The 16,850-nt window shown below is 63.8% G+C and overlaps 2 protein-coding genes across 4 annotated transcripts; one reads left to right on the forward strand and one right to left on the reverse strand.

The window, feature by feature from the left end:
* The first annotated feature begins 23 nt into the window (after positions 1-23).
* KAT5 (lysine acetyltransferase 5) lies at positions 24-15,077 on the forward strand. Of its 3 annotated transcripts, none has more exons than XM_064437549.1 (14): positions 24-90; positions 212-278; positions 795-863; positions 1,562-1,698; positions 4,414-4,593; positions 6,539-6,619; positions 8,363-8,437; positions 9,945-10,193; positions 11,152-11,241; positions 11,327-11,467; positions 12,358-12,451; positions 13,274-13,433; positions 14,152-14,233; positions 14,829-15,077. In XM_064437549.1, exons 1-14 carry the CDS (start codon positions 79-81, stop codon positions 14,961-14,963), a joined length of 1,572 nt encoding a protein of 523 aa, XP_064293619.1. In that variant the 5' UTR covers positions 24-78; the 3' UTR covers positions 14,964-15,077. The 3 variants fall into 3 exon arrangements, with proteins under 3 accessions (XP_064293619.1, XP_064293621.1, XP_064293620.1); XM_064437550.1 differs by having other exon boundaries at positions 34-87; XM_064437551.1 differs by lacking the exon at positions 4,414-4,593.
* RNASEH2C (ribonuclease H2 subunit C) lies at positions 15,075-16,730 on the reverse strand. The gene is made up of 4 exons (XM_064437555.1): positions 16,550-16,730; positions 15,927-16,048; positions 15,645-15,764; positions 15,075-15,217 (listed from the first exon to the last, which is right to left on the reverse strand). Exons 1-4 carry the CDS (start codon positions 16,689-16,691, stop codon positions 15,170-15,172), a joined length of 432 nt encoding a protein of 143 aa, XP_064293625.1. The 5' UTR covers positions 16,692-16,730; the 3' UTR covers positions 15,075-15,169.
* Positions 16,731-16,850: the final 120 nt, after the last annotated feature.

The raw sequence follows: 16,850 nt of genomic DNA on the forward strand, positions 1-16,850 counted from the left end.
GGCGTCCACGGAGGAGGCGGAAGGGGCGGGGCGAATGCCGGAAGTAGGTCCGGCAGCCCGGAAGCGGAGGCCGGGAGGATGGCGGAGGTGGTGAGCGAGGGGCGGGGAGGGGGTAACGGGGACCCCCCCGGAGCGGTTGGGGTGACCCCCCCTGCCGCCCACGAGCCCCCACGAGCCCCCTCCAGGGCTGAAGCTCCGCCCCTTCCCGCAGGGGGAGGTGTCCGAGGGCTGCCGCCTGCCCGTCTTGCGCCGTAACCAAGACAACGAGGATGAGTGGCGTGAGCGGGGCGGGGCTTTGGGAGGGAGGAGCCTGTGAGGGGAAGGGGCGGGGCTTGGCGGATGGGGAGGGAATGGGACTGGGAGATTGGGGGCGTGGGCTGCGCGAAGGGGCGGGGCTAGGCTGGGTGGGTGCGGATGGAGGGGGCGTGGTTTGCAGGTGGGAGGGCGGGGTCTGTAGTGGAACGGGCGTGGCCTAAGGACGGAAGGGCGGGGTCTCCACGGGATTGTGGGCGTGGTCTGTGTGGAGGAGAGGGAGGGGCCTGGAAGAGGGCCTGGGGAAGGGGGCGTGGTTTGTGAAGGGAGGAGCTTGTCGAGGAGGGGCGGGGCCCGCGGGCAGGGGAGTCCCATGGGGGGTACTTTGGGGGGGTTCTCTGTGGGGGGTTGGGGTCATGGGGGGGTGGTGGGGGTGTTTTGGGGGGCAGGGGTGGGGTTTGGACCCCCTGCCAGGGGCACATCCCAGGTTTGGGGGGGGAGTGTCCCCAAAAAGGGGGGTGGTGACACCCCCCCACCCCCAGCGCTGGCCGAGATCCTGAGCGTGAAGGACATCAGCGGGCGGAAGCTCTTCTACGTCCACTACATCGACTGTGAGTGGGGGGGTTCGGGGGGGTCACAGGGTTGGGGGGTCATGGGGTTGGGGGGGGACAAGGGGGCCACCACCCCCATAGTGTCCTCTGCTGTCCCCAAGGGCGGGGTGGGAACCTGGAGGGGGGCAGCACCCCCACATCACCCTGTGTCCCCCCCTTTTAGTGTCCCCAAGGGTGGGGTAGGGGCACAGGGAGGCCATTGGGGGGGAACAGAGGGGCCATGGGAGGGGTCCTATGGGTGCCAACACTCACCCTGTTACCCCCATGTGTCCCTCTCAGTGTCCCTTGGTGTCTCCAAGGGTGGGGTGGGGACATGGAGGGATTATGGGGGGACACAGAGAGGATATGGGGGGTCACAGAGGTGCCAGCACCCCTCCATCACCCCATGAGTGTCCCCCCCAAGTGTCCCCAGGGGTGGGTGGGGACATGGAGGAGCTGTGTGGGGACATGGGGGATATGGGGAGTCACAGAGGGGCTGTGGGGGGGACGCAGAGGGGATGTACGGGGACATGGGGGGGGTCCTAGGGGTGCCAACACACCTCCATCACCCCATGAGTGTCTCCCCTGGTGTCCCCAGGGGTGGGTGGGGACATGGAGGGGCTGCGTGGGGACACAGGGGGGATATGGGGGGAACACAGAGGCTGCGGGGGGCCATGGGGGTGCCATCGTCACTCGTGTCGTCCCCCCCGTGTCCCCAGTCAACAAGCGACTGGACGAATGGGTGACCCACGACCGGCTGGACCTGAAGCGGGTGCAGGTGCCGCGGAAGGAGGCCAAGACACCCACCAAAAACGGGCTCCCCGGCTCCCGGCCGGGCTCCCCCGAGCGCGACCCGGTGAGGGGACAGCTTGGGGACACGGCGGGGGGCGGGGGGGGACACGTGGAGAGGGACACAAGTCCCGGGGATAGGATGTGGGTCTGGGGAGGGGTGTTGGAGGCAGGGGAATGAGCTGGGGGACAACTGGGGACAGGGGACAGAGCTGGGGGGGGGACACCAGGGACAGCGTGGGGACAGGGGACAGCTGTGGCGTGACACAGAAGGGAGAGGGGACAGCGTGGGGACAGGAGAGAGCCATGGGGTGACACAGAAGGGAGAGGGGACAGCGTGGGGACAGGAGAGAGCCATGGGGTGACACAGAAGGGACAGGGGACAGCATGGGGACAGGAGAGAGCCATGGGGTGACACAGAAGGGACAGGGGACAGCATGGGGACAGGGGAGAGCCATGGGGTGACACAGAAGGGAGAGGGGACAGTGTGGGGACAGGAGAGAGCCGTGGGGTGACATAGAAGGGAGAGGGGACAGCGTGGGGACAGGGGAGAGCCATGGGGTGACACAGAAGGGACAGGGGACAGTGTGGGGACAGGAGAGAGCCATGGGGTGACACAGAAGGGAGAGGGGACAGCGTGGGGACAGGAGAGAGCCATGGGGTGACACAGAAGGGACAGGGGACAGCATGGGGACAGGAGAGAGCCATGGGGTGACACAGAAGGGACAGGGGACAGCATGGGGACAGGGGAGAGCCATGGGGTGACACAGAAGGGAGAGGGGACAGCGTGGGGACAGGGGAGAGCCATGGGGTGACACAGAAGGGAGAGGGGACAGTGTGGGGACAGGGGAGAGCCGTGGGGTGACACAGAAGGGAGAGGGGACAGTGTGGGGACAGGAGAGAGCCGTGGGGTGACATAGAAGGGAGAGGGGACAGTGTGGGGACAGGGGAGAGCCATGGGGTGACACAGAAGGGAGAGGGGACAGCGTGGGGACAGGGGAGAGCCATGGGGTGACACAGAAGGGAGAGGGGACAGCATGGGGACAGGGGAGAGCCATGGGGTGACACAGAAGGGAGAGGGGACAGCGTGGGGACAGGGGAGAGCCATGGGGTGACACAGAAGGGAGAGGGGACAGCGTGGGGACAGGAGAGAGCCATGGGGTGACACAGAAGGGAGAGGGGACAGCGTGGGGACAGGGGAGAGCCATGGGGTGACACAGAAGGGAGAGGGGACAGTGTGGGGACAGGGGAGAGCCGTGGGGTGACACAGAAGGGAGAGGGGACAGTGTGGGGACAGGAGAGAGCCGTGGGGTGACATAGAAGGGAGAGGGGACAGTGTGGGGACAGGGGAGAGCCATGGGGTGACACAGAAGGGAGAGGGGACAGCGTGGGGACAGGGGAGAGCCATGGGGTGATACAGAAGGGACAGGGAACAGTGTGGGGACAGCGGAGAGCCGTGGGGTGACATAGAAGGGACAGGGGACAGTGTGGGGACAGGGGAGAGCCGTGGGGTGACACAGAAGGGAGAGGGGACAGTGTGGGGACAGGGGAGAGCCATGGGGTGACACAGAAGGGAGAGGGGACAGTGTGGGGACAGGGGAGAGCCATGGGGTGACACAGAAGGGACGGGACAGCCATGGGGACAGGTGACAGCCATGGGGTGACACAGAAGGGATGGGACAGCCATGGGGATGGGACAGCATGGGGACAGGAGAGAGCCATGGGGTGACACAGAAGGGACAGGGAACAGTGTGGGGACAGGTGACAGCCCTGGGGTGACACCAGGGACAGGGGGCAGCGTAGGGACAGCAGAGCCATGGGGTGACACAGAAGAGACAAGGGACAGCGCTGGGGTGACACAGAAGGGACAGGGAACAGTGTGGGGACAGGAGGGGACACCCAGAGCCATTGGGGACAGACCCAGAGCTGAGGGATGTCCCCAAATCCCTTTGGGGGGGGAGGACAGGGTGGGTGGGGACACCCCCAGCATCCGCAGGGAGACATCCCCGGGTCCAGTGGGGACACGGGGAAATCCTGGGGACATCCAGAGTCAGGGGCCACCCCGCGTATCACCCCGAACCCTGGGGACACCCCTGGGAGGTGGAGGTGGTGACACCCAGACCCAAGGATCATCCCCAGACCCTCCCCACCCTGTCCAGGGGCCACCCAAATCCTTGGGGACATCCCCAAACCCTGCCGTGGGACCCTGGGGACGTCCCCAATCCCCACCCCACCCCCAGACCCTGGGAACATCCCCAACCCTTTCCCCACCCCCAGCCCGTGGGACCCTGGGGACATCCCCAACTCTTGTGGGAGCTTGGGGACATCCTCAACCGTTAGGGGACCTTGGGGACATCCCCAACCCCGCCCATGGGACCTTGGGGACATCCTCAACTCTTAGGGGACCTTGGGGACATCCCCAAACCCCTCGATGGGACCTTGGGGACATCCTCAACCCTTAGAGGACCTTGGGGACATCTCCAACACCACCCCCCCCAGGACCTTGGGGACATCTCCAACCCCCACATGGGATCTTGGGGACATCCCCAACCCTTAGGGGACCTTGGGGACATCCCTGTCACCAGGGGAGGGGACACCAGGGAATCCATTTTGGGGGTACACAAGCGGCGAGGGCAGGGTGGGGGGTTGGGGGGGGACACACCCAGCTCGGGGACGGCCACCACCCTTTGGTTTGTCCCCAAAGCCACGCGCTGGCTTCATCCCCAACGTCCCCAGCGTCCCCGTTCCCCCCCCTAAATGCCTCCTCTTCCTCCCGGCGCAGAGGAAGAGCCTGGACCTGGCGCTGCCGGCAGCCCCCGCCAGCGGGAAGAGCTTGCCGGGGCCACCGGGGCCACCGGGGTCGGGGCCGGGGCCGGTGCCGGTGCCGGTTCACATCACCCTTCGCTTTCACCTGCCCAAGGAGAGCGAGGCCGAGCCCCCCCCGGCCCCCCAGCGCCCCACGGTAACCCCCAGGGGCCCCAAATGGCCCCAAAAGGCCCCAAAAGAGCCCCAAAATGGCCCCCAACAGGCCCCAAAATGGCTCCCACAGGCCCCAAAATGGCCCCCAACAGGCCCCAAAATGGCCCCCACAGGCCCCAAAATGGCCCCCGTGGGTCCCCTGAGAGGTTTCGTGGTGGCCCCTCCCCACCCCCCATGTCCCCAAGGCAGCTTCTGGTTCTGGAGGGGTTTGTCACCGTCCCCAGTGGGTCACTGGGTCTGTCCCCAACAGGTCCCTGTCCCCAGTGGGTCCCCGTCCCCAGTGGGTCACTGGTTTTGTCCCCAACAGGTCCCTGTCCCTGTCCCCAGTGGGTCACTGGTTTTGTCCCCAATGGGTCCCCATCGCTGTCCCTTGTCCCCAGTGGGTCCCCGTCACTGTCCCCAGTAGGTCTCTGTCACCATCCCTGTCCCCAGTGGGTCCCTGTCCCCAGTGGGTGTCTGGTTTTGTCCCCAACACCATCCCTGTCCCCAGTGGGTCCCCGTCCCTGTCCCCAGTGGGTCCCCATCACTGTCCCCAACAGGTCCCTGTCCCCAGTGGGTGTCTTGGTCTGTCCCCAGTGGGTCCCTGCCCCCAACGGGTCACCATCCCTCTCCCAGTGGGTCCCTTAGTCTGTCCCCAGTGGGTCCCCATCCCCCCCAGCCATGTGTCCCCAGCCCCACTGTGCCCCCCCCCACCAGCACCCCGGTGTCCCCATCGCTGTCCCCACAGCCCCCCCCACAGCCGGGTGTCCCTGTCCCCGTGGGGGTGTGTCCCCTGAGCCTCCCCATCCCAGGCCAGGGCTGGGCTGAGCCATACTGGGAGCACTGGGGGGGGATATTGGGGCCTGCTAGGGGCTACTGGGGCCATACTGGGAGCACTGGGGTGGCATTGGGGACCACTAGGGGCTACTGGGGCAATGCTGGAGTATTGGAGGGGCTATGGGGCAATACTGGGAGCACTGGGTGGGCTACTGGGGCCTGCCAGGGGCTACTGGGGCAACACTGGGAACACTGGGGTGATACTGGGGACCTCTAGGAGCTACTGGGGCAACACTGGGAACACTGGAGTGATTCTGGGAGCATTGGCGGGTGGCACTGGGGCCTGCCAGGGGCTACTGGGGCAATACTGGGAGCACTGGGGGGCTGGGGTGATACTGGGAGCAGTGGGGTGATTCTGGGAGCATTGGTGGGCGGCACTGGGGCCTGCGAGGGGCTGCTGGGGTGATACTGGGAGCACTGGGGTGGTACTGGGAGTATTGGCGGGCAGCACTGGGGCCTGCCAGGCGCAACTGGGGCGATAGTGGGAGCACTGGGGTGATTCTGGGAGCATTGGTGGGCAGCACTGGGGCCTGCCAGGGGCTACTGGGGCAATACTGGGAGCACTGGGGTGATACTGGAAGTATTGGTGGGCAGCACTGGGGCCTGCCAGGGGCTACTGGGGCAATACTGGGAGCACTGGGGTGATACTGGAAGTATTGGTGGGCGGCACTGGGGCCTGCCAGGGGCTACTGGGGCGATACTGGGAGCACTGGGGGGCTGTTGGGGTGATACTGGGAGCACTGGGGTGATTCTGGGAGCATTGGTGGGCGGCACTGGGGCCTGCCAGGGGCTACTGGGGCAATACTGGGAGCACTGGGGTGATACTGGAAGTATTGGTGGGCGGCACTGGGGCCTGCCAGGGGCTACTGGGGCAATACTGGGAGCACTGGGGTGATTCTGGGAGCGTTGGCGGGTGGCACTGGGGCCTACCAGGGGCTACTGGGGCAATACTGGGAGCACTGGGGAGGGGCAACAGACCCTCTTACTGCTCCCAGCTGCCCCCAGCAGCAGGGCTAGGCCGGACTGGGAGGGACTGGGTGGTACTGGGAGAGACTGGGATGGACTGGGCGGTACTGGGAGGGACTGGGAGGGACTGACGGGTGTCCCCACAGAAGCGGAAGGTGGAGGTGGTGTCACCTGCCACACCCGTCCCCGCCCCCACCGAGACCTCGCAGGCCTCCGTCTTCCCCCAGGTGAGCCCAGTTCCTCCCAGTAACCGCCCAGTTACTGCCCAGTTACTGCCCAGTAACGCCAGTAAGCGCCCAGTAACACCAGTAACTGCCCAGTAGCACCAGTAGTTGGTCAGAAACTTTGTGTTCCCACCAGTATCAAGTAGCAACTTTCCAGTAACGCCCGTAATTCCCAGTACTTCCCCATAAAACCAGTATATTCCCAATAAAACCAGTAACTACCCAGTAACACCACAGTCTGACCAGTAACACCACTAACCAACCAGTAACTAACCAGCGGCACCAATAACTGTGCAGAAACTTCTCATTCACACCAGTAGCAACTGGGAAACGTCCAGCAGCACCAGTCATTTTCCAGTATGTCCCAGTAACACCAGTAGTCTGGTAGTGAAGGCAATCACTGCCCAGTAACACCAATAACCAACCAGTAACACCAGTAACTAACCAGTAACTACTCAGCAAGACCTATGATTATGCAGTAACATGAGTCATTTCCCAGTACTTCCCAGTAAGAGACCAGTAAGCGCTCAGTAAAGCCAGTAAGTGCCCAATAGCACCAGTAACTAACCAGTGATCAACCAGTAACCACCCAGTAACACCGATAACTGATTAGTAACCACCTGGTAACACCAGTAACCAAGGAATAACCAACCAGTAACCACCCAGTAACACCAGTAACCAATGAATAACCAACCAGTAACCAGCCCGTAACACTAGTAACCAATGAATAACCAACCAGTAACCCCCCAGTAACACCAGTAACCAATGAATAACCAACCAGTAACACCAGTAACTAACAAGTAACCAACCAGTCACCCCAAAGTAGCCCCCCAGTAACACCAGTAACCCCCCAGTTACCCCTGGGGGATCCCCAAACCTGGGGGGGGGCCCAAACACTGAAGGGGGTCCCCACATTTTGGGGGGGCTCCTCTGGCCCTGGAGGGGGGTCCCCACCCCATGGAGGGGTCCCCAAATCCTGGCGGGGTCCCTTTGCCCTGGGGGAGGGTCCCCAAATCTGGGGGGGGTCCCCAAATCTGGGGGGGGGGGGTCCCTCCTTGTCCTGGGAGGGGTCCCTATGCCCTGGGTGCTTTCTCTGGCCTCTCTGGGGTGTCCTGTGACCATTGGGGGGGGTCCCCAACCCCTCGGGGGATCCCCATGTTTTGGGGGGGGTCCCCACATCCTGGGGGGGTCCCCAACCCCTTTGGGGTGTCCCTCTGCCCTGGGGGGGGTCCCTAAATCTGGGGGGGGTGTGTGTTCCTCTGCCCTGGGTGGTTTCTGTGGCCTCTTTGGGGGGGTCCTATGACCATTGGGGGGGTCCCCCCATGTCTTGGGGGGGGTCTCCACATCTAGGGGGGTCCCCAAGCCCTGGAGGGGGTGGGGTGTCACCAAAAGATGGGGGGGTCCCCACATCCTTGGGGGGGGGGTCCCTCTGTCCTGGGCCATTTCTCTGGTCCCTCTGGGGTCTCCTATGACCATTGGAGGGGGTCCCCACGTTTTGGGGGGCTTCCTCGTGTCTGGGGGGGGGTCCCCAAAAGCTAGGGATTCCCCACATCCTTGGAGGGGTCCCCAAATCCTGGGGGGGGGGGGGGTGTCCCTATACACTGGGTGGGTTCTCTGGCCTCTCTGGGGGGGTCCTATGACCATTGTGGGGGTCCCCAGCCCCTGGGGGGGGTCCCCCACGTTTTGGGGGGGTCCCCCACGTTTTGGGGGGGGGGTGGGTTGCTAAATACCTCCCCCCCTTTGCAGAACGGCTCCGCTCGCCGGGCAGTGGCCGCTCAGCCGGGACGGAAGAGGAAATCGGCCTGTCTGGGCACGGATGAGGTGGGGGGACACGGGGGGGACATGGGGGGGGGACACGGCGGGGGGAGAAACAGCCTTAAATTGGGGAAACTGGGGCAGGGGAGGGGAAAATGGGGCAAAAAAGGGGGGGAAAAGAGCGTTGAAATGGGGAAACTGAGGCACAGGAGGGGAGGGGGAGCCTGTGGTGGAGGGAAATTGAGGCGGGGGAGGGGAACTGGGAGAAGAAATGGGGGGAAAAGAGCTTCAATTGGGGAAATTGAGATTGAAAATGGGGATAAAAGAGGCTTGAATTGGGGAAACTGAGGCAGGGAGGGGAAAATGGGAGAAGGGAGAAAAACCAACCTTAAACTGGGGAAACTGCGGCGGGGGAAGGGAGAAGCGGCCCCTGATTGAGAGAAACTGAGGTAAGAGAGGGGGAAATTGGGCAAAAAGGGGGGAAAAAAGGCTTGAAATGGGGAAAATGAGGCAGCAGAAGGGAGAAGCGGCCCCTGATTGAGGGAAACTGAGGTAAGAGAGGGGGAAATTGGTCAAAAAGGGGGGAAAAAAGGCTTGAAATGGGGAAACTGAGGTGGGGGAAGGGAGAAGCGGCCCCTGATTGAGGGAAACTGAGGTAAGAGAGGGGGAAATTGGGCAAAAAGGGGGGAAAAAAGGCTTGAAATGGGGAAACTGCGGCAGCAGAAGGGAGAAGTGGCCCCTGATTGAGAGAAACTGAGGTAAGAGAGGGGGAAATTGGTCAAAAAGGGGGGAAAAAGGGCTTGAAATGGGGAAACTGTGGTGGGGAAGGGAGAAGCGGCCCCTGATTGAGAGAAACTGAGGTAAGAGAGGGGGAAATTGGGCAAAAAGGGGGGGAAAAGGGCTTGAAATGGGGAAACTGCGGCAGCAGAAGGGAGAAGCAGCCCCTGATTGAGAGAAACTGAGGTAAGAGAGGGGGAAATTGGTCAAAAAGGGGGGGGAAATGGGCTTGAAATGGGGAAACTGTGGTGGGGAAGGGAGACGTGGCCCCTGATTGAGAGAAACTGAGAGAAGAAATGGGGAAATTGTTTAAAAAGGGGGGGGAAATGATTGAAATGGGAAACTGCGGCAGGGGAAGGGAGAAGCAGCCCCTGATTAAGAGAAATTGAGGTAAGAGGGGGGAAATGGGAAGAAATGGGGGGGGAAAAAAGGCCTGAAATGGGGAAACTGAGGCAGCAGAAGGGAGAAGTGGCCCCGATTGAGGGAAACTGAGGTAAGAGAGGGGGAAATGGGAAGAATTGGGGGTAAAAAGGGCTTGAAATGGGGAAACTGCGGCAGGGAAGGGAGAAACAGCCCCTGATTGAGAGAAACCAAGGGAAAGGGGGGGAAACAGGAAAAAAATGGGAGGGAAACCAACCTTAAATTAGGGAAACTGAGGCGGGGAAGGGAAATGGGGCAAAAAGGGGGAGAAATAGCCTTGAAAGTGGGGAAACTGAGGCAGGGGAAGGCAGAATCCTGCATTAAGGAGGATTTTGGGGAGGGGGGTCCTCACGGGTGACCCCTTTCTCCGCCCCAGGACTCTCAGGACTCTTCGGACGGAGCCCCCTCGGCGCCGCGGATGACGGGCAGCCTGGTTTCCGATCGTAGCCACGACGACATCGTCACGCGGATGAAGAACATCGAGTGCATCGAGCTGGGGCGGCACCGCCTCAAGCCCTGGTACTTCTCCCCCTACCCCCAGGAGCTGACGGCGCTGCCCGTCCTCTACCTCTGCGAGTTCTGCCTCAAGTACGGCCACAGCCTCCGCTGCCTCCAGCGACACCTGGTAGGGACCCCCCCCCGACGACTGGGGACCCCCCCCGACAACTGGGGACACCCCCTTGATGATCAGGGACCCACTCGGGGGGATTGGGGACCCCCTCGGGTGGATTGGCCTTGCTTAGGGTGGTTTGGGGACCCCCAGAGTAGATCTGAGCCCCATCCCCACCCCCCCCAAGGTGGTTGTGGACCCCCACAGTAACACTGAACCCCCCCCGGGCAGATCAGAGCCCTCGCCAAGGTGATTTGGGGACCCCCAGGGTAACACTGAACCCCCCCCCCAGGACAGATCGGAGCCCCCCCAGTTGGTTTGGGGACCCCCAGGGTAACACTGAACCCCCCCCAGGACAGATTGGAGCCCCCCCAGGTGGTTTGGGGACCCCCAGGGTAACACTGAATCCCGCCAGGGTAGATCTGAAACACACAGCCCCCCCAAGGTGGTTTGGGGACCCCCAAGGTAGATCTGAGCCCCCCCAAGGTGGTTTGGGGACCCCTGTCAGGGGATTGGGGACCTCCCCCACTGGGTGGATTGGCCTTTCTTGGGGTGGTTTGGGGACCCCCAGGTTAACACTGAACCCCCCCCAGGGTAGATCTGAAACACACAGCCCCCCCAAGGTAGTTTGGGGTCCCCCGGGGTAACACTGACCCCCCCCAGGGTACCCCAAGGCAGCATGGGGACCCCCAGGGTTGTTCTGCCCCCCCCCCCCCCGGCAGACCTGAGCCCCCCCAGGGTGGTTTGGGGACCCCAGGGTAACACTGAAAACCCCCCCCCGGGGCATCAACGCCCCCCCTAAGGCCACACATCGCCCCTCCCCAGCACAGAACTACCCCCCCCACCCCACTCCTTACCCCTCCTGGGGGATGCTGCCGCCCCCCAACCCCCCCCCAGGGGTCCAATTCACCCCCTACACCCCTTTTTAACCCCCCTCCTTTTATTTTTATCCTTCCCCCCCCCCTCCCCAAAGACCAAATGCGACCTACGACACCCCCCGGGCAACGAGATCTACCGCAAAGGCACAATCTCCTTCTTCGAGATCGACGGCCGCAAAAATAAGGTAAAGTAGGATTTGGGGGGGGGTCCAAAAGGGTACCCCCCAAATATTGGGGTCCCTCCTGACCCCCCCGGACCCCCCCCCCCAGAGTTATTCGCAGAACCTTTGCCTCTTGGCCAAGTGTTTTCTGGACCACAAGACGTTATATTACGACACGGACCCTTTTCTTTTCTACGTCATGACCGAGTACGACTGCAAGGGCTTCCACATCGTCGGCTACTTCTCCAAGGTTTGGGGGGCTCGGGGGGGGTCTTGGAGGGGTCATGGGGGCTTTGGGGGGCTTCTGGGGCATCCTGGAGGGGTCAAAAGGACTTTTGAGAGGGTTGAGGTGGGGTTGGAAAGGATATGGGGGAGCCCTAGTGGGGGATGAAGGGGTAGGGGAGGGTCTTGTGGGGCTGGGGAAGGGTCCTAGGGGGGATTTGGGGGGGTGGGGAAGGGTCCTGGGGGGGGTCCCTGTGGGATAGCGGGGTGGGAAAGGGTCCAGAGGGGGTCCCTGGGGGCTGTGTGGGTGGGGAAGGGTTTGGGGGGGCTCTCGGGGGGGTGTTCTGGGGGATTTTATGGGTCATGTGTGGTCCCAGGGAGAGTTTGGGGGTCCCAGGCACATTTGGGGGGTCCTGGAGGGTTTAGGGGCATCTGGGGGAGGTTTGGGGGGGTCCCAGGGGGGTTTGGGGGTCCTGGGGAGGGTTAAGGGGGTCCCAGGGGTTTTGGGAGGGTCCGGGGGGGGGTTTGGGGCACTGAGGGGGTGGGTTGGGGGTGTCATGGGGGTGTTTTGGGGCGCCGAGGGGGGGTTTAGGGGGGGCCTAAGGGGTTTCGGGGGTCCTGTGGGGTTTAGGGCCATCCCAGGGGTTTGGGGGGAATCCTGGGAATTTGGGGGGGCTCTAAGGCTTTCTGGGGATCCTGGGGAGTCCCTGGGGGGTTTGGGGGGGTCCAGAGGCAGGGTTTGGGGCACTGGGGGGGTTTAGGGGGATCATGGGGGGTTTGGGGTTATTTCGGGGGGAGGTTGGGATGCTGGCAGGGTTTAGGGGGGGTCATGGGGGTGTTGGGAGGGTCCTGGGGGAGTCATGGGGGTTTGGGGGGGTTTTGGGGTGCTGCCTAACCTCGTGGGGGGGGGTGTCCCAGGAGAAGGAATCAACGGAGGATTACAACGTGGCCTGTATCCTCACCCTGCCCCCCTACCAGCGCCGGGGCTACGGCAAGCTGCTCATCGAGTTCAGTGAGCGACCCCCCCAAATCCCAACCCCCCCCAGGACCCCCCAAACCCCCAAGGACCCCCCCCAAACCTTCCCCAAAGCAGCCCCCCACAAACCTCCCCTGACATGCCTCAAAACCCCTTTGATAAACCCTTAAAATTCCCAGGGGGGAATATATTTCCCCCCACCCCAGAACCCCAAAAATTCTTGGGGGGGGTACCCCAAAATCCTTTTGACAGTTTCTGAAGACCTTTGGGGGGGGGGGACACCATCCTCCCAGGGACCCCAAAAATACTTTGAGACACCCCAAAATCTCTCCTTAAAAGGCTCTGAAACAGTCCCAGGTGATCAACATCCACCCCCCCACCCCGCCCAGGGTGTCCCAAAATATTGGGGGGGGACCCCAAATCCCCCCCCATAGAGCAAATCTGCCATGGGGGACCCCCAAAAACTCTCCCAGGAGGTCAAATGCTGCTTGGGGCACCCCAAAACACATCGGGGACCCCAAAAACCCCTCTGTGGGGCAAATGATGCCAAGGGAGACCCCCCAAAAAAAATCCCTCCTCCCTAAGCATATAATAATACAATGGGGGACCCCAAAAACTCTTCATGGGACAAACCATGCTGGGGGACCCTAAAAACCCTCTCAGGGGGTCAAAGCCCCCCTGGGGCTCCCCAAAATCCCTCCTCAGGGTGGGGAAAGCCCTCCAGGAGACCCTGAAATCCCCCAAAAGGGCCTTGCAGAACTTTTGGGGTTGGGGGGAGCAACCCCCAAACCTCCCCTGTAGGGTGGGGTGGCCCCGCCCGGGTGTGACACCCCCGAATGTTGCCCCCCTCCCCCCCAGGCTACGAGCTCTCCAAGGTGGAGGGGAAGACGGGGACCCCCGAGAAGCCGCTCTCGGACCTGGGGCTCCTCTCGTACCGCAGCTACTGGTCCCAGACCATCCTCGAGATCCTCATGGGGCTGAAGGCCGAGGGCGGGGAGCGCCCCCAGATCACCATCAAGTGAGCCCCGCCCATTCTGGACACGCCCCTTCCCCAGGCCACACCCCCCTCCCCAAAGCTCCACCCCCTCCCCAAAGCTCCATTCGCTTCCCAAAACTCCAACCCCTCACCAAGGCTCCACCCCTAAAAGCTCCACCCCTCCCTAAAAGCTCCACCCCTCCCTAAAAGCTCCACCCCATGCCACTACAAAGCCCCGCCCTTACACCAAAGCCCCGCCCTTACACCAAAGCCCCGCCCCCTCCACAAAGCTCCACCCCCTTCCTTTCCTCAAGGGATCCCAGAGCTCTTCCTGGTCCCAAGGCCCCGCCCAGTTGAGGCCACACCCCTCTATCTAGACCACTTCCTCATTTTAGGCTCCGCCCCTTTGACCCCAGGGTATTCTTCTAAGTCCCACCCACCCCACCCAGGACACACCCCATGTGCCACACCCTGTTCTAGGCTCCACCCCTTTTCCATTCCCAGCCATCCAGGATAGGTGTGGTGTGCCAGGCTCTGCCCCCCTCAGGCCCCACCCCCATGGAGAAAACCCCACCCACCCCAAGCCACACCCCTTCTCGAGGCCACACCCCTTCTCCCTGAGGCCCCACCCCCTTCCCTAACCCTCAGGGTTTCCCTGGAGCCCAGCAAAGGGTGGGGGGGTGGGGTTTGGGGAGGCCCGGGGCAGGGTGGGGCAGGGTCTGGGGGTGCCAGCCCCACCCCCACCACCCCTCCCCCGCAGCGAGATCAGTGAGATCACCAGCATCAAGAAGGAGGACGTCATCTCCACCCTCCAGTACCTCAACCTCATCAACTACTACAAGGTGCGCCCCCAAGTCCTGGGGGGGCCCTGGGGGGGCCCTGGGGTGGGGGGAGGGGGGGTAAGGGGTCCCCCGGGGTGGGGGAGGGGTATGCGAGAGACCCGCAAAAAGCTGTGGGGAGCGTGGGGAGGGGAGCCTGGCTCTGCTTTTGGGGTGTCACAAAGCTTGGGGGGGATCATGGTAGGGGGGGGGTGGTCCCGAACCCGGGGTGCCCCCCCCGGATCCATGGGTGCCCCCTCCAGACACCCTGAGTGGCCCCCACCAACCCCAGGTGCCCCCCTAAAACCCCTTGATCCCCTCCCCAGACCCCTGGGTGCCCTCCCAGGTCCCCACCTCACACCCTGGGGTCCCCCCAGACCCCTGGGTGCCCTCCTGGCACGCTCCCACCCCCAACCCTTGGGTCCCCTCCCCAGACCCCTGGGTGTCCCACCAGACATCCCCTGGACCCCCCAGGTCCCATCCCCAAATCTCCAGGCATCCCCCCAGCTCCCCCCATCCAAGGTCCCTTCCCCAGACCCCTGGGTGTCCCCCCAGCCCCCCCACCCCCGGGTGCCCCCCCGGCGCCCCCCTAGCCCCCCCGGCGCCCCCCACCCCACAGGGGCAGTACATCCTGACGCTCTCGGAGGACATCGTGGAGGGCCACGAGCGGGCGATGCTGAAGCGGGTGCTGCGCATCGACGCCAAGTGCCTCCACTTCACCCCCAAGGACTGGAGCAAACGGGGCAAGTGGTGAGGCCACGCCCACCCGGCCACGCCCACCCGGCCCCACCCACCGGGCCACACCCACCCAGCCCCAACCCCCCTGTTACCCCCCCGCCCCAAGCGCTAATTAAACATCGTCACCTAATTGTCTGGCTCCTTTATTGACTCGGTGGGTGGGTGTGGCTTACTCAGGCTCCACCCACCAAAGGGAGGAGCTTTGTGGGTAGGTGGGGTCTGTCATGGCTCCGCCTCCTCATCACTGTCATCGGAGATCGGGGCGTGGATCTGGGGGAAAGAGTAAAGTGAGGGGGAACCCAGGCATCCGGGACCCCCAAGTGCAGACCCCGGGACCCCCCAAGTGCAGATCCAGGTCTCCCGGTACCATAAGAACAGACCCCAGCGTCCAGGACCCCCAAACACTGACCCCAGAGTCTGGACCCCCAACTGTGGGCCCCCGTGTCCAGGCCCCATAAGTGCAGACCCCAGAGCCCCCAAAGTACAGTCCCCATTATCCGGGACCCCCAAGTGCGGACCCCAGCATCTGGGACCTCCAAGTGTGGACCCCCACGTCCAGACTCCCCAAGCGCAGACTGCGGGACCCCCCAAGTGCAAACCCCAGTGTCCGAGACCCATAAGTGCAAACCCAGACACCCAAGTGCAGACCCCTGCATCCAGGACCCATAAGCGCAGACCCCAGACCCCCAGGACCCACCGCACGGGCGAGCGGCTCCCACTGCAGCGCCAGGGCCAGCCCCTCGGCAGGGGAGGGGACGGAATCAGCCCCCCACTCCGTGATGGCATCGAAGGTCCCCGTCACTGTCACACACCGGGCCTGGGGGTCAAAGGTCAGAGGTTAGCGAGGGGGTGGGGCAAACAACTCAACCTGCCCCATAGAAAGTGGTTATGGGGGGGCTCTGCCTTACAGGGGAAGGGTATATGAGGAGCTCTAACCCACAGCAAGACAGACATCCCCCCACGTATGGGGCAGCCTCACCTCGGGGTCTCCCTCATCACCAAGGGGGGGCTCCCCCTCCCGCAGCAGCACTCCCTGGTAACCGTGGGGCAGCGGCAGCTCCCTGCCCCCCAAGCGCCGGCCCCGGAACGAGGCCCACAGCTCTGGGGAAGGGGGGGAGGAGCAAAGTGAGGGCAGGGGAGGTGGTTGGAACCCCTAAACCTGCCCCATAGCAGCCTTGTGCCCCCCCCCCACCCCCCAAACAGCTTCCTCTGAGCCCTTCCCCCAGCCCCATAGTGGCCCCCGCAGCCCTACAGGAACCACCCTGGATCCCCACCCCCCATCCTGACACCCCCAACACCCCCAGACCCACATTTCCCCTCACAGCAGCCCCACAACTCCCCCATTCCCACAGCAGCCCCCCACAGTTACCCCCTCAACACCACAGGCCTCTCCCTGCCCCACAAGAGCCCCCCCAGGAGCCTCCCAGCCCCCTCCTGGGCCCTCATTTCCCTCTCCAGCCCCACAGAAGCCCCCCGTTCCCCTCCCCCCAAAGGTCTCCTCCGCCTCCCATTTCCTGACCCAGCCTCCCAGCAGCCCCCCAGGCCCCCCATTTCCCTCTCCCCAGCCCCACAAGAGCCCCCCAAGCCCCCCCCGCCCCTCACCGCCGCCGGGGCCGGGCCGGGCCCGCAGGAAGCCGCCCACGGGCGCGGGTCCGTCGTGGAGGACGCGGCAGGGCAGGAGCTGGGCCTGGAGCCGGGGCTGGGCCCCGCCGGGGGCCGCCCGCAGCCGCAGCCCGGCCGCCATGGCGGGGAGGGGCGGGGGAGGAGGAAGCGGAAGTGACGTTTGCATCAGGCGCCGGAAATACGGCGCCGCCAGGAGCCGGCGCGCGGCGCGGGGCACGATGGGAGTCGTAGTTCTGGGCGGGGGCGGGGGCTCTGCGGGCGCCCCCAACCCCAAATGACA

Source organism: Phalacrocorax carbo, chromosome 32 (genome assembly GCF_963921805.1).
Source record: "Phalacrocorax carbo chromosome 32, bPhaCar2.1, whole genome shotgun sequence".
NCBI classification, from domain to species: Eukaryota; Metazoa; Chordata; class Aves; order Suliformes; family Phalacrocoracidae; genus Phalacrocorax; species Phalacrocorax carbo.